The following is a 15,588-nucleotide window of genomic DNA, read 5'->3' on the forward strand; positions in this document are numbered from 1 at the left end:
CTCTCCTTTGTTGCCTCTGACACAACTGTAATCACCTCCCGTGTGCTTCCTTGTTCAAGGGCTGCCTCCCCCTGAGGACAGGAGCATGTGTGACTAGTTCCCTTCCATGTCCCTAGTACCTACATGGGGACTTTATTATATCAAGAAGGTGCTCAATAAATGTTGGGGAAAAAAAGCGACTAAGAGGCGGGGCACAAACTCTGAAGCCCGTCCTCTAAATGGCCCAAGCACCTCGGCAGGAAAAAGTCAGTCAGTACTGGGACTCCCCTTGGGAAGATGCCTAAGAAAGTGCATCTGAGGCAAGCACTCTACCCACTGAGCTATATCCCCAGCCCAGGGAAGTGCATCTGTACCTGGCACCTCACTCAGGGCCTGGCCCACAGCAAATGCTCAGAGAATCCTGTGAGCTGAATAAGCATTTCCTCTTCCATCTGTACGTACTCCTCCCTCAGTGGTGATCTCATCCATTCCCATAGCTTTAAATGCCATCTATAAGCTGATGACTCCCCAAATTATAGCTCTAGTCTGGACCTCTTCCCAGAACTCATAGAGCCTATTTGACACTTCCACTTGGAATGTCTAAGGGACATCTCAAACTAAACATGGCCAAAACAGAACTTTTTGTTTCTCCTGCCAGCCTTCCCGTCTCAATTTATTCTTCTAATTTTTCAGCCACAACATCCTTGAGTGCTCTTGTTCCCTCAAATGCTGCATTCAATTTATCAGCAAATATATCAATTCAACCTTTAGAATACAGCCCAAATCTGACCACCTCTTATCCCCACCTCTGTGACTACCATCCTGGTCCAAGTCACCATTACCTCTCACCTGGGCGTTGCTATAGCCTACAAGTGGCCTCTGTTGCTACTGACTTCCCCAGACTCTCTCCTCCACCTACTAGCCAGGTCACCACATCTTGGTTCAAATGGCACTTTCTTAAGCCTTCCTGAAAATTCTATTTAAAACAAAACTCCTCACCCTGACACCTTGGTTCTCTTATTATACTTTATTTTTATTCTGCACTTAGGGGTCTGAATTTTTTTTAATCCTTATTTTCCTGCTAGAATATGTGTTCCAAGAAGAAGGAGTTTGGCCTTTGTGTGTGTGTCTGTGTGACGCAATACTGGAGAACCCAGGACTTTGCACATGCTATGGAAGCACTCTACGGTTGAACTACACTCCAAGCCTGACTGTTTTGTTCACTTGTGTTTCTGTAGCACCTAGAACAGTGCCTGACACTAAATTCTCACTCAGATATCTCTTAGTCATCCTGAATGAAGGTCTGAAGGAACTCTTCAGTTCTGGAGAGTCAGAGTTTGTTCTGGTGAATCAGAATGGAGACGCCATTCTCAGATACCAGCTACGTGTCCTAGAATAATTGAGAGTTAACTGGAGATCACTTTGCATGTAATTGAAGACTGACACTGAAGTCATCTACTGAGTCAAAGGAGTCTCCATAGCTCCTAGAGCAGAACGCAGATCCTGCCTCGAATTCTATACTGGAGCTAGCCTGATCTGTAATTACCATATGCCCCACCCCTTCATCTTTAAATAGGAAATCTGTAACATCAGACTCAGTCCAGATTGTTTGGGGTGGTGCTTATCAACTGGGGGTGAGTGATTTCTCTTTCCAGAGGACATCTGGCACCACCTGCAGACATTTTTGGTTGTTGATACTGGGAGTGCAGTGGGTTTGGTATCTAATGAGTGGAGACCAGGGATGCTGTCAAACATTCTTTAATGCACAGTATAGCTTTCCCAACAACAATAAAAAATCATTCTGGTTAAAAATATTTTTGGTACTGGGGATTGAATTCAATGGCCCTTTACCACTGAGCTACATCCCCACCCCCCCTTTTTTTTAAGAGAGAGAGAGAGAGAGGGAGAGGGAGAGAGAGAGAGAGAGAGAGAGAGAACTTTTTAATATTTATTTTTTAGTTTTCGGCGGACACAACATCTTTGTTTGTATGTGGTGCTGAGGATCGAACCCGGGCCGCACGCATGCCAGGCGAGCGTGCTACTGCTTGAGCCACATCCCCAACCCCCCAACCCCTTTTTATTTTTTATTTTGAGACATGGTCTCACTAAGTTGCTGAGGCTGGCCCCAAATTTGCAATCCTCCTGGCTCAGCTTACTGAGTTGCTGAGATTAAAGGCATGCACCAACATGCCTGACTGGTCCAAAATGTTAACAGTGCTAAAGTTAAGAAATCCTGATTAATACTAACGATAATTAGTAGTAGGCTTCATTGATCTTTGACATATGCCTCTAATACTATACTACATAGTAAACATGGACCATCTAATCTCCACATCATCCCTGAGAAACAAGGAGTATCAAAATCCCTTTACAGATGAGGAAACCGAGGTTCAGAGAAGTGGACTCACTTGCCTAAGGCCATACTACTTACATGGGTCAGAGGTGGGATTGATTGAAACCATCTGGCCTCTTTTCACCTCTGCTCTGGGTTACTCTGTTAGACCTCTCTGGATACACTTGACTTATCTGCTTCATCCATGGACAGCAGACTATCTGTCACTCAGGTCATGCTTGGTTATTGGCCAGAGGGGAATTCTTCCCTGAGATTCCTCAGCCTGTTTGGCCCCACTCTCTGCACTGCAGCACAGTCCTTGGCTCCAAAGCTCAGTTTCCCTGCCAGCCCCAGACTAGTGCCAGCCCTTCTCCACGGGGAGGAAGCTTCCAGATTCAGACCTAGACCTTACTGTCTCTCCCATGGGGCCCCTCCTTTCTGGAAAGGGTGCCTAAATCAAGTTTGGAGCTACAAGGTCACCTCACACTTCCTTTTAGATTAGAGAGGATTTGAGCTGCTTGATTGGTCACAAGGCTCAAGATCTCAGGAGGCTTGAAAAGTGAATGCTGGACAGGGTTGGGAACACAGCTCTGCTAAGGCAGTGGTGGGGTGGAGGTTGGGCAGACCACTGCTGTTTCTAGACTGTGAGTGGGTAGAGCTGTAGGCCCTGCAAGGAATAGCCTGTTTGTGAATGACAACTCTGAACTGCTATCTGGGAGCCCTGGGAAAGTCTGATAGCCAAAATGGAAAAGGATTTCTGTTCAGGAAGTAAAGGACTAATCCAGGGTCAAGTTTGTGATATTTGTTGCAGAGGAAGGAATGCTGAATTGGGTAGAAATATCATTCTTGGGGGCTGGGGATGTAGCTCAGTAGTAGAATGCTTGCCTAGCATACATGAGGCCTTGGGCTGAAAAAACAAAGAAAATAAGGAAGGAAGGAGAAAGAAAAAGAAAAAGAAATAGCCATTCTTGGGTTGAGGATGTAGCTCAGGGGCAGAGTGCCTGCCTAGCATGTTGTGAGGCCCTCACAGAAAGAAAAAGGAAGGAAGGAAAGAAGAAAAACAATATCCATTCTTTCTTCCATCCATTCACTCAACTGTCCAACACATATTTAGGGAGCTCCCACAGGGACCAGGGATGCTCTGAGTCTGCAGGGACACTACTCTCTTCTGAAATGTCAGCCCTGATTATCTAGGAAGGTGTTGTAGCTCACAGGTCTTATCGGTAATACTACAATGTGGGACTCTGGAGTCATACACACCAGGATTCAAATCCCATCCCTGACACTTTCTAGTAGTATAAACTTAGGTGAGGGATTTCATCTCTCTCAGCTTTATTTTCCTTATCTGCATCATGGAGAGACCAACAGTTCCTACCTCATAGAGCTTTTTAAATTTTTATTTTATTTTTAAATTTTGAGACAGGCTCTTGTTATGCGGAAAGCCTTGCTAAATTGCTCAGGATGGCCTCAAACTTGTGATCTCCTGCCTCAGCCTCCTGAGTCACTAGGATTACAGGCGTGTGCCCCTACATGCAGTTTGAATACATCTATCCATGTGTTATTTAATATAAATCTTGCTACCACCCTACAAAGAAGATGTAAAAAAATCAGGAACCTGCATCTTGGAGAGGTTAATGAACTTGAAGATCACAGTTTAGGTTTTCCCACATCTGATTCCAAAGGCTGTGTTCTTGGTAATGTTTCCTCCCTCTTAATTATCATTTCTTGTGTTGAGAATGAAAAATGCAGACAGTGGCACATGCCTGTAATCTTAGCAGCTAGGGATGCTGAGGCAGGAGGATGGCAAGTTCAAAAACAGCCTCAGCAACTTGGGGAGTTAAAAATAAAAAGGGCTGGGGATGTAGCTCAGTGGTAAAATACCTCTGGATTTAATCCTAGGAAGGAAGGAAGGAAGGAGCAAGTTTTCAGGCAAATTTAGCAGTTAGGAATTAAATAGAGTGAGTTGTCAAAATAAGAGATGGGCCAATTCAGTGTGACCTGGTGAAGCAATCTGGCACTCATCCCAGGATTCTGGATTATTCTAGATTAGGTGTTTTCCAAACTCCTCAGGCTCTGAATTCTTTCATAAATCTGATAGGAGCTATGGCTCCTCTGCTTGTGAAACATGTCTTTGAACCCTGAACACATTTTTGTGCACAATTCCAAGGGTCTTCTGAAACCTTTGAAATCCATCCATGGACACCATTTAAGAATCTTCCTTAGCTGGGTATGGTGGTGCACACCAGTAATCCCAACGGCTCAGGAGGCTGAGGCAGAAGGATTGCAAAGTTTTGAGCAAGTCTTAGCAATTTAGTGAATCCTTGAACAACTTAGGAAGACCTGTCTCAAAAAAAGAAAGAAAGAAAGAAAAAGGCTGGCTGGGGATATACCTCGGTTGGTAGAGTGCTTGCCTCACATGCACAAGGCCCTGGGTTCAATCTCCAGCACCACACACAAAAATAAATAAATAAAAATAAAAATAAAAAGGGCTGAGTATGTGGCTCAGTGGTTAAGCAACTCTGAATTCAATCCCCTAAACAAAAAAATAAAATAAAATAAAATAAATATTAATTTATTGGATCAGAAATGTATATCAGTGGTAAGAGTACTTACTTAGCTTGTCAGAGAATCTGGTTTTGATCTACAGAAAATTTTTAAAATTTAAAAAATAAAAATACACTCTTATTCAGTCAATGAAATTGAAACAAAATATAAAGAGGGCCTTCCCTCTGCAGATAGCCTGCATTCTTCCTTGAATGTGTAGTCCTTGCTTTACTTCAAAGGGATCTCTCTCTTGAGACTACCCTCTCTTCCCTTTTGTATGTGTTTTGCTAAGAATTGAAGCCAGGGGTCATTTATGCTAGATCAGTGATTTACCACTAACTTATATCCCGAGCTTCTCATTCTCCCTTGAATATGTGTGCACTTTCCTAAATAAATCTCTGTCTATGCCTTTGGGGGTAAGTAAAACACAAAATATAATGGGAGTTTAAAGAAAAATATTAAATGTTATAGAAAAGACTATTAGTAAACCATAATTATATTAATATAATCTTTTTTATTTTTTAAAAAAATTTTTAGTTGTAGTTGGACACAGTACCTTTGTTTTATTTATTTATTTTTACTTTGTGCTGAGGATTGAACCCAGTGCCTTGCAAGTGATAGTCTAGCACTCTACCACTGAGCCACAACCCCAACCCCTACATATAAATTTTTATAATAAAATATTAAGTAAATAATAATAGAGGGTAGTGTATGGATATTTAAAAAATCATGGTGATGAGTTAGGAAATCTCTCTGGCATTTTTTTATCTTTTTTCTTTGGTAGTGCTCTGGATTTAGCCCAGGGCTGCTTAACCCAGTACTCCTTTTATATTTTATTTAAGAGACAGGGTCTCACTAAATATCCCAGGCTGGGCTTAAATTTGTGATCCTCTTGCCTCAGCCTCCTGAGTTGCTGGAATGACAGGCAAGTTCCAATCACACTGGGCCTCTCCAGTATTTCTACTTGGTAGAATCACAGAGGCTTTGCTTTAGCATCAGCAGCACTTCCAGATAACTTTGGAAATGACCTATTCTTGGTTATTCTGAATCTGATGGGGTGGTTCTTTTTCCTTTTATTGGCACAGGGATTGAACTCAGGGGCTCTTGACCACTAAGCCACATCCCTAGCCCTATTTTGTATTTTGTTTAGAGACAGGGTTTCATTGAGTTGCTTAGCACCTTGCTTTTTCTGAGGCTAACTTTGAACTCAAGATCCTCCTGCCTCAGCCTCCTGAGCTGCTGGGACGACAGGCATACATCAGCGCACCCACTGGGGTGGTTATTATCAACCAAAAAATAGATCACTTTTTCTCCTTGTTTTCCTATGGAATTCTCTTACTATCCACAATTAATGGAATACCCCCCTCTTTTTGGTACTGGGGATTGAACTCAGGGGCATTCAACCACTGAACCACATCCCAAGCCCTTTTTTGTATTTTATTTAGAGACAGGGTCTTGCTGGGTTGCTTAAAGCCTCCATAAGTTTCTGAGGCTAGCTTTGAACTCATGATCCTCCTGCCTTAGCCTTCCAAGCCACTGGTATTATAGGCATGCACCAACGCATCTGGCTTTTGAATGGAACCTTCTTGATGCCAATCAAAACTGCAAGCCAGCCTCTGTAATCCCAGCAGCTTGGAGAGGGAGGCAGGAGGACCACAAAGCCAGCCTCAGCAATGGAGAGGTGCCAAGCAAGTCAGTGAGACCCTGTCTCTAAATCAAATACAAAATAGGGATGGGGCTTAGTCGTCAAGTGCTCCTGAATTCAATCCCCAGTACCCAAAATAACAACAACAACCACCACCAAAAAATCCCTGTACTAGATACTGCCTTCATGCAGCTCTAAGTACAGGCATTTTGCTGCTGTATCCATTCATTCAGGATTCATTCAGCAAACATCATGTGCCAAGTTAGGTAGTCCATGCTCATGTTCCATGTATCCCCAGGAAGCATTCAGTCTCTGATGCCCAAGAATAAACTAACCTGTCTGATACAAAGGAAAAAGCACTAGATATAAGGTCAAACTGAATAAGAGGTTGCTCACTGGAAGTCCACAAGCCATATTTAGACCGCACAGTGTTTTAACAAATGAAGTTGTAACCTGCCTTTTTTTTTTGTACCAGGAATTGAACTCGACAGCATTTAACCACTGAGTCTCATCCCCAGCCCTTTATATTTTCTATGTTGAAACAGTTTCTTAGGGCCTTGCTAAATTGCTGAGTCTGGCTTTGATCTTTCGATCCTCCTGCCTTAGCCTTCTGAACTGCTGGGATTACAGATGTGTGCCACCATGCCTGGCTCATAGCCTATATTTTTAAATGGGTATTTCCCCTAACTGTCTATACCATACCTGATAGAAAACAAGGACTTCAGGTCACTTCCCCCAAGTTGCCCCTCTCAGCAGGAAGTAGCTTAGAGATGATGTTCTCGCCCATTTTTCCATAGAAATGGAAGGTAGAAATTGACAGTGGGGAAAATGTAACAGCAGTCCATTTTATACTTTGAATATAACACCTGCTGCTCTGCCACTGTGACTTATTTTTTTTTTAAGATTTTTTTTTAAGAGAGAAAGAGAGCGAGAGAGAGAGAGAATTTTTTTAATATTTATTTATTTATTTTTTTAGTTTTCGGCAGACACAACATCTTTGTTTATATGTGGTGCTGAGGATCGAACCCGGGCTGCGAGCGCGCTACCACTTGAGCCACATCCTCAGCCCTGTGACTTATTTTTAAAATGGACATGTTTCTTTCTCCTCTTCTCTCCTTCTCCCTCCCTAACTTCACCCCATCTTCAATCTCAGGGAAAACAGAATTGCCTTTCTTCCCCATCCTAGGCAGAGATATTGTCTTTGAACATACACCCACAAGAGGAACAAGTAATTTAGACTTTGGGGATGGCACCAGAGATCTAAGAAATGACTATCTCCCAAATTAACAAGGGAATTACAACTTCATACAGAGAACACCCTTTGAATCACCTCTTTTTAAATCACCCACCCTATCCCAAGTGGGTGTAGTGGTGCAACACCTATAATCACAATGGCTCAGGAGGCTGAGGCAGAAGGATTGGGAGTTTGAAGCCAGCCTCAGCAATTTAGTGAGGCCCTAAGCAACTCAGCAAGACCCTGTCTCTAAATAAAATATTAAAAGGGTGGGGATATGGCTCTGTGGTTAAGCCTCCCTGTGTTCAATCCTAGTACAAAAAACAAACAAACAAAAACCCTCTCCTCTATGATGGGCAGAATCACAGCCTCTGGGCCTTGAGGTCCCTGTGTTTTTCCTTTGCTAGCAAGCTTTTTTTTTTTTTTTTTTCTCATAAATAAGGAAACAAATAGGCAAATAAATATGGGTATTTACTTGGGCCCAGTGGCAAAGGCCTGTAAACCTAGTGACTCAGGATGCTGAGGCAGAAGGACTGCAAGTTCAAGGCCAGCCTCAGCAACTTAGTGAGGCCCTAAGCAACTTATTGTGATTGTGATCCTATCTCAAAATCTGAAAATAAAAAATAAAAATGGCTGGAGATGTGGCTCAGTGGTTAATTTCCCCTAGGTTCAATCTCAAGTACCAAAATAAAATAAAGTAAAATGGAGTATTTCCCATGAAAATAATTGAGATTACTAATCTCTCTTTAAAATCAAAGGGCCAGCATTCCAAAATGGCAAAATATATCTGGCACCATTGAAAAGGGTTTTTCAACTTACCACACTCCCTACCACTCCCTATTATGCCACTTGCCTTCCTTATTAATGCTAAATCCCTATATTTCTAAACTTCCTTAAAACACCCAAACCTAAGATACCAAAAGGATTAATTTTTTAAAAGATATTGTGATTTTCTTATACCCTTATTTTATTTATTTATTTTTATATGGTGCTTAGGATCATACCCAGCACATTGCACTGAGCCCCAGCCCCAGCCCCTAAAAGGATTAATTTATTGTTGACTAGAAGCTCTTTATGGAGGGGATTGTGACTGATTTTAGACACAAATTTCAAGCATTCAAATGCAGCACAGTACTTTTCTCTGATAATCAGGAGATATTTGCTGCCTGCCTTACTCAGAGTGGGTAGATAAATAATGAACCAATCTACAGAAGTGATTGATAAAGGTATGAAAAAGGTAGAAATGCTTTTGGTTCCTGAAAAAATTCCCTCCAAATTAGCTGGACAATCCCCCCTCCCCAAATGGGGACTAACATAGGCCAAGGAGGCCCTGGTTTCTGATGGCACCTTCTTTCAGGCTAAGAGCTGGTTGAGAATGAGCAGTATAAACACAGATGTCAGGAAAGGGCAGGAGTCACAACTGAGAAATACCTAGCATCCTTTATTAAATGAAATCCTGTTATGTTTTAGAAAATCTTACCATCATTCCATTTCAAACTCCTTCAAAGTTATAAATAAGAAAAAGGCAAACTGCCTACTCTGCTAAATGTATGAATATAATACCCAAGTTTAGAGAATGGATTTTAGAGTAATCCATACATGAACTTTCATTTATTAACAGCATGTCCTTGGAAATCAATTTTCTAATATGTAAGATGGTGACATACTATTTGACTTCTTAAATTCAGTCTATTTATTGAGTATCTGTTATGTGCCAGAAACTGAATTTTTTCTTTTTTTTTCCCCCAGAGCTAGGGATTAGAACCCAGAACCTTGCAAATACTAGGCAAGAGCTCTACCACTGAGCTCCATCCCTGGTCTTGGACACTGAATTAATGCCGAAGATGGACTAGTAACCAAAAGAGTCAGGAGCAGATAGACAATGTCTAGGCAAACCAATACATAAGGTAATTCCCCTGAAAGAATAAATGAAGCAAATATGGTGGAGGAATTAAAAGTGTTGTAGAGCTGGGTACAGTGGTACATACCTGTAATCCCAGCAATTTGGGAAGCTGAGGCAGAAGAATCACAAGTTCAAGGCCAGCCTCAGCAACTTAGTGAGTCCCTGTCTCAAAATAAAAATAAATGGGATGTGGCTCAGAAGCAAAGCTTCCCTGGGGTTCAATCCTCAATCCCCGCCCCTCCACAAAAAAAGTGTTTTAGAGGAGTCAGGAGCATAGTTCAGTGGTAAAATGGTTGCCTGACATGCATGAGGCCACAGATTAGATGCCCAGCACCACACACACACACACACACACACACAGGTGTTGTAGAGCATAACTGAAAGCTGGTGGTGGGGAAGTGGAGAGAGGGGAGTTCAGGGAAGGTGACATTTGAGCTGAAGTCCACATGAGGAAATAGCTTTGCCAAGAGGGAGGTAAGAGGAAAGGGGTCTCAGGCAGAGCTGCTGTGAGGAGTAACAGTGAGTGCAAAGGGTTGCAAACTTCAGCAATTTAGTAAGGCCCTAAGTAATTTAGCAAGACTTTGTCTCAAAATAAAAAGGACTGGGGATATGTCTCAGTGGTTAAGTGCCCCTAGGTTCAATCCCTGGTACCACACACACACAAAAAAAAAAAAAAAAACACAAACAAAACAACACTTGGCCTTACCACAAGACTACATCCTCAGCCTTTTTTAAATCTTTAAAACATTTTTTGTGTGTGTGTGCGCGCGCGCGTGAGTGCGAGCTCACTGGGGATTAAACCCAGGGCCTTATGCATTGCAAGGCAAGCACTGTACCAACTGAACTCTATCCCCAGACCTTATGACAGGTTCTTGATAAATTGCTTAGGTCCTCCCTATATTGCTGAGGCTGGCCTCAAACTTGCAATCCTCCTTCCTCAGCCTCCTGAGTCACTGGCATCATTATCCTGTGCCACTGTGTCTGACTGGGACTGTTTTTTAAACTGACAATAACTTGTAGTTACTTCCTACATGCGGTGCTGAGAATTTAAAAGCATTAGTTCATTAATAATCCCAACAAGCCTATGAAGTGGTTTCCTTTTACATTTAGTTTCTTATTACAGATTTAAACAGAGGTTCAGATAGTTCTTAAGTTTATTTTTTATTGGTGTATTAAAATTATACATAATGCAGTGCTGGGATTCAGGTCTAGATTTGACCACTTTCTTGAAGTCCTTGCTATTTATTTATTATTTGGTACTGGAGATTGAGCCCAGGGGTGCTTTACCACTGAGCCAAATCCCCAGCCTTTTTTGTATTTTTAATTTTGAGACAGGGTCTCACAAAATTGCTTAGGGCCTTCCTAAATTGCTGATGCTGGCCTTGAACTTGAGATCCTCCAGCCTCAGTCCCCTGAGTTGCTGGGATTACAGGTGTAGGCCATTGAGCCAGGCACCCTTGCAATTTATTTATTTAGGCAGTACTGAAAATTGAATCTAAGGCCTCATGCAGAATAAGCAAGTGCTCTGCCATGGAGTTACATTCCCAGTTCTTTTTATTTTGGAGACAGGGTCTTCTTACTCTGCTGAAGCTAGCCTCAACCTCATGATCCTCTGGCCTTGGCCTTTAGCTTCCCTAGTAGCTGAGATTACAGGCATGTGCAGACTGGCCTCAAACTTTTAAAATTATTATTTCTGTACTGGGGATCGAACCCAGGGGCGATTTATCACTGAGGTACATTCCCAAACCTTTTTATTTATTTTATTTTTTTGAGACAGGATCTCACTAAGTTGCTGAGGGTCTCCTTAGGATGCTAAAGTGGACTTTGAACTTGGGATCCTCCTGCCTCAACCTCCTGAGTTGCTGAGATTAGAGACATGGGCCACCACACCTGGCTTCATTTTATTTTTTACTTTGAGGTCTCCCTAAATTGCTGAGCCTGGCCTCCAATTGTCTTCCTGGCTTAGCCTCCCTGCTTGGATTAGGGGTGTGCGCCACCACCCTGGTTTGGCCTTAAACAGATTTTTGGTCTTTCTGCTTTAGTCTTTTAAATGTTGGGATTTAGAGACCAGTGCCACCATGTTGAGCTTTATTTTTGCTGCGCTGGGTTTCCAATCCAGGGCTCTATCACTGAGCTATATTCTCAGCCCCAAGAATTTTCTTAGTGCTCAGTCTCCCTAAGCCAAGAAACACCTCTGAGGACCCCATTCTTGTCCATTAGGATCCGACCAAGAAACTCTCCTACACAAGAAAGTCTCCATTAATGGAGCCAAGTAGCCCCTCTCTGGAAACACCTCAAGGCTCAACACTCCAAATCCACCTGGAATTTTCACACACACACACCCCTTTTTATTGCGGTATGGAATAGGGTGGTGGTGGGGGGTCGAACCCTCGGCTTCGTAAATGCCAGCCAAGTGTACTACCACTGAGTAACATCCCCAGCCCTCCTAAATCCATCTTGAGCCCCTTAAATTAAGTCTGCATTGCCTGGCAGAGAGACCCCACTCCCGAGGAAATTCCTTAATTCAGAAAGAAACTCATTTCCTTCCTGAAACCCTCCTTCAGTCCTGAGACTGTCCCCAACCCTCCTCCGCACAACAAACATTTCAGAGCAGGATCGACGACACAGGGAGCCGAGTGCAAAATGGACATGTGGGGCCCCTTGTTTAAATACTAAATTTCAAGAATGAGACAGCAGAGTATTAAACCACGCACGAGAACCTCTTCTGTGCGACTGCACCGTGGGCTTCCCAAGAAGCCGGCCCTGCTTCACAGATATCCATTCAGTGAAGGGAAGGCCTCCTCAAAATCCGTAAATTTTTCTGATCTGGGGTGGGGGTGGGAGGGACATGGGGAGGTGGCCACCCAATTTCCTGAGGCTGTCAAGTTTGACAACACGCCCTCTGTGAATTTTGAATCACCTCGCTTGGCTAGGGCAAAAGCTCCCCTTGCAGCTCTCCAGACAGCTGGCGGTCCTCTCCACCTAGCCCAGGCTCCACCTTCCGGGTGTGTGGGCCTCACCTCGTGCGCCAGCCCATTGCCAGGGCAACCGACGCCGTGAGCGGTGCATTGTGGTCTGCAACAAAATGCAGGCGAAAGATCCTGAGGGAACCATTGAGTCCTTGGGCCAATGGGAGAATTATGGAGGCTGCGTTAAGCCAATAGGGACGTGCGGTGGGGGCGGGGCCGGCGGGAGCAGGGCGGGGCCTGAGCACTAGGCGGCGGCGGCTGGCGTGGGGCTGCTTAGATGCGCCACGGCTTCGGTAGCGATAGCAACTCCGTCTGGGCTTGAGCTGCGCCAGCACCTCCCTCAGGAGACCGTTGCAGTCGCCCAGCCGCTGCCCCCACGGTGAGACTCAGGCGTCCCCGCCACCTGGCTTCACCCCCACCTGCTGGACTTCCCTCCCTGTGCGGTCCGCGCGATCCGCGTTTCCTGAAAAGTGGGGTGGGGGCGGCGTCCCGGGATGGCGCGGGCCGGGGGTGGGGAACCGGCGCTTCAGAGGCGCTCCCGGGACCCTATTCCCTGACTCCTTTCGCCGTCCTTGTCCCCCAGGTAACCATGTGCGACAGAAAGGCGGTGATAAAAAATGCGGACATGTCGGAAGAGATGCAACAGGATTCGGTGGAGTGCGCTACTCAGGCGTTGGAGAAATATAATATAGAAAAGGATATTGCGGCCCACATCAAGAAGGTGAGGACCTGGCGCGCGTCATAACTTAGTTCCTTCTCCCGATCCTGCGTCCTCAAGGCATCTAGGAGAGATTCTTAGGGTTCGGGGCGTAGAGATTTCTGGAAAGAACGCAAATGGATTTTGCGCTTCTCTTGGGAAGACCAGACCCTCAGAGCCCCAAGTTTTTTTTTTTTTTTTTTTAATTACCCATCTCCTTGGGGGAAAGCGCCACCTAGCAACGGTTTCCAAGATCAGGGAGCAGCGAGCGGTTCCCCCTTCTGTAGGATTCCTGCACCGGGGATCCATCTGGGTGTTCCGGAGGGGGGAGCTGCGTGGGTGCTTGCAGCCCGGCCAGAGGGAGATCTTGCCAGTCTTCCAGGGGGAATTAGTCGGCAGTTAAGGCAAGTGGGTGGTGATAGTGGTTGGCGCCTGGGGTAGGTAGGGGTTTGGTACGTGGTAGTCAGAAACCTGGCAGGACTGCCGACTTCTCGAGCTACGTTTTGCTAGAAGAGAAGGAAGCTGGCAGCCTAAGCCTGGGAAGATTCCCTTCCAGTGGAGAATGGAAGATGAAAGACTTAAGATGGAACAGAAATCAATATCTTTATTGACAAACGCAGCAGTATGTGCATCTAGCTTGTAGGACAGATAGTCTCCTTAGTAGACCTAACAGAGGTTTTCACACTGCATGCAATAGAAGCTAAATTTTGTTAACTCACCATAAAAAGAATTTTAATAATTTATAGAGATTATATTTGGTCTTTGCCTACACATTAGTTTAGTGAAGAAGTTGGCACAGGTTTACTAGTCCCAATGCCTTTTGGAGTGGGAGAAATAGGGAAGAGTTGCTAACCTTGAGGACCAGGTAATAGGTTTAGCATCATATAGCTATGGAAAGGAGGTTTTTGGTTGTTGTTTTTTGGGGGGAGATAGTTTAAGTTCTGATTAAAGATAAAATTTGACCAGCTGCCAACATTCTTTTCATAGAATCTTATCCCCTTAAATCTAAATTTTGATCTGCGCTTGTTTGGTTTAGTTGCTAATTGAAGCTTTGTCCTTTGGAAGTCTTGTTTATAGTAGTGCAGGAGTGCAGTTAAGAATCTTAAGAATCTTTTGAAACTGGCTCAATTTTTTAAGTTTTTTTTTTTTTTTTTTGGATGCATGGCAAATGTAGTGGGAGGACAATTTAGGTCTGTTTACCCAGAGAATATAATGAAGTATAACTGCTGATGTCACCTGCTGTCAGTGAGTTAAGAATATTATAGAAGATAGGAAGGTGTAATTATCATTATAACAAAGCACCCTGTCTTTGAGGCTGACCTTTCTGACTTTGGCCGCCTCAGCTCCCATTCCCATCTTGGCTCAGACTGCAAGCATGTTTGCATTAATGTACTATGTGGGCGACTTGGAGCTAGGGAACATTCATTCTTTCATTCTAAGAATTTGCAGATGCTGTTGTTCTTCCTTTCTGCTCCTACAGGTTCTGGTTTAGAACTAAAATTCTAGTTTTTTTTTTTTTTTTCCTTTTTTCCCAGGAGTTTGACAAGAAGTACAACCCCACCTGGCACTGCATTGTGGGGAGGAACTTCGGTAGTTACGTGACACACGAAACCAAGCACTTCATCTACTTCTACCTGGGCCAAGTGGCCATTCTTCTGTTCAAATCTGGTTAAAAGCATGGACTGTGCCATACACCAGTGATCCATCCAAAAATAAGGACTGCAGCCTAAATTCCAAATACCAGAGACTGAAATCTTTAGCCTTGCTAAGGGAACAGCTTGATCTTTGAACATTTATTGTGTTTTGTACAGGGCATTCTCTGTACTAGTTTGTTGTGGTTATAAAACAATTAGCAAAACAGCTTACATTTGTATTTATTTTCTATTCCATACTTCTGTGCCCCATGTTTTTTTCTCTCAATCCATTCCTTTAAAAAATAAAACTGTTGGAGATGTATATGTGTGTGAAGTACAATTTGTTCAAATAACAAGATTGAAGGTGGCCTATTAATTGGGTCAGGTGACCAGGTTGGTGAGAGTGAGTCTTCAAAGTCAAATTTCTATGGAACTAGCCATTAGAGTACTCTTGAGTCTTTTTACCTTTCCTGCAACAGCTGTCCATGTTAAACGCATGGCAGAGAAGTTTGAGATTGTCTTATATCTGAGGAAATGGCATTTAAGGATAGTATTCTTTCAAAAGAATATTTTGTGTTTCAAGCCCTAGTGGAGTGGATGGATGCATGGTTTTTTTTTGGTGGGGGACTGCGGTTTGAACCCAGGTGCACT

General features: G+C 43.6%; 1 protein-coding gene across 2 annotated transcripts in view; it reads left to right on the forward strand.

The window, feature by feature from the left end:
• The window catches only part of Dynll1 (dynein light chain LC8-type 1), a 35,031-nt gene extending 19,772 nt beyond the window's left edge, over positions 1-15,259 (forward strand). Inside the window, exons 1-3 of one of the 2 annotated variants that reach the window (XM_027923370.2) lie at positions 12,870-12,985; positions 13,190-13,327; positions 14,839-15,259. In XM_027923370.2, coding sequence (XP_027779171.1) covers positions 13,196-13,327; positions 14,839-14,976 — 270 coding nt within the window. In that variant the 5' untranslated portion in view covers positions 12,870-12,985; positions 13,190-13,195 and the 3' untranslated portion in view covers positions 14,977-15,259. Of the gene's footprint in view, positions 1-12,869; positions 12,986-13,189; positions 13,328-14,838 lie in introns of those variants that run through there. The other variant, XM_071617145.1, reaches the window with a different exon arrangement.
• Positions 15,260-15,588: the final 329 nt, after the last annotated feature.

Source organism: Marmota flaviventris, chromosome 1 (genome assembly GCF_047511675.1).
Source record: "Marmota flaviventris isolate mMarFla1 chromosome 1, mMarFla1.hap1, whole genome shotgun sequence".
NCBI lineage: Eukaryota > Metazoa > Chordata > Mammalia > Rodentia > Sciuridae > Marmota > Marmota flaviventris.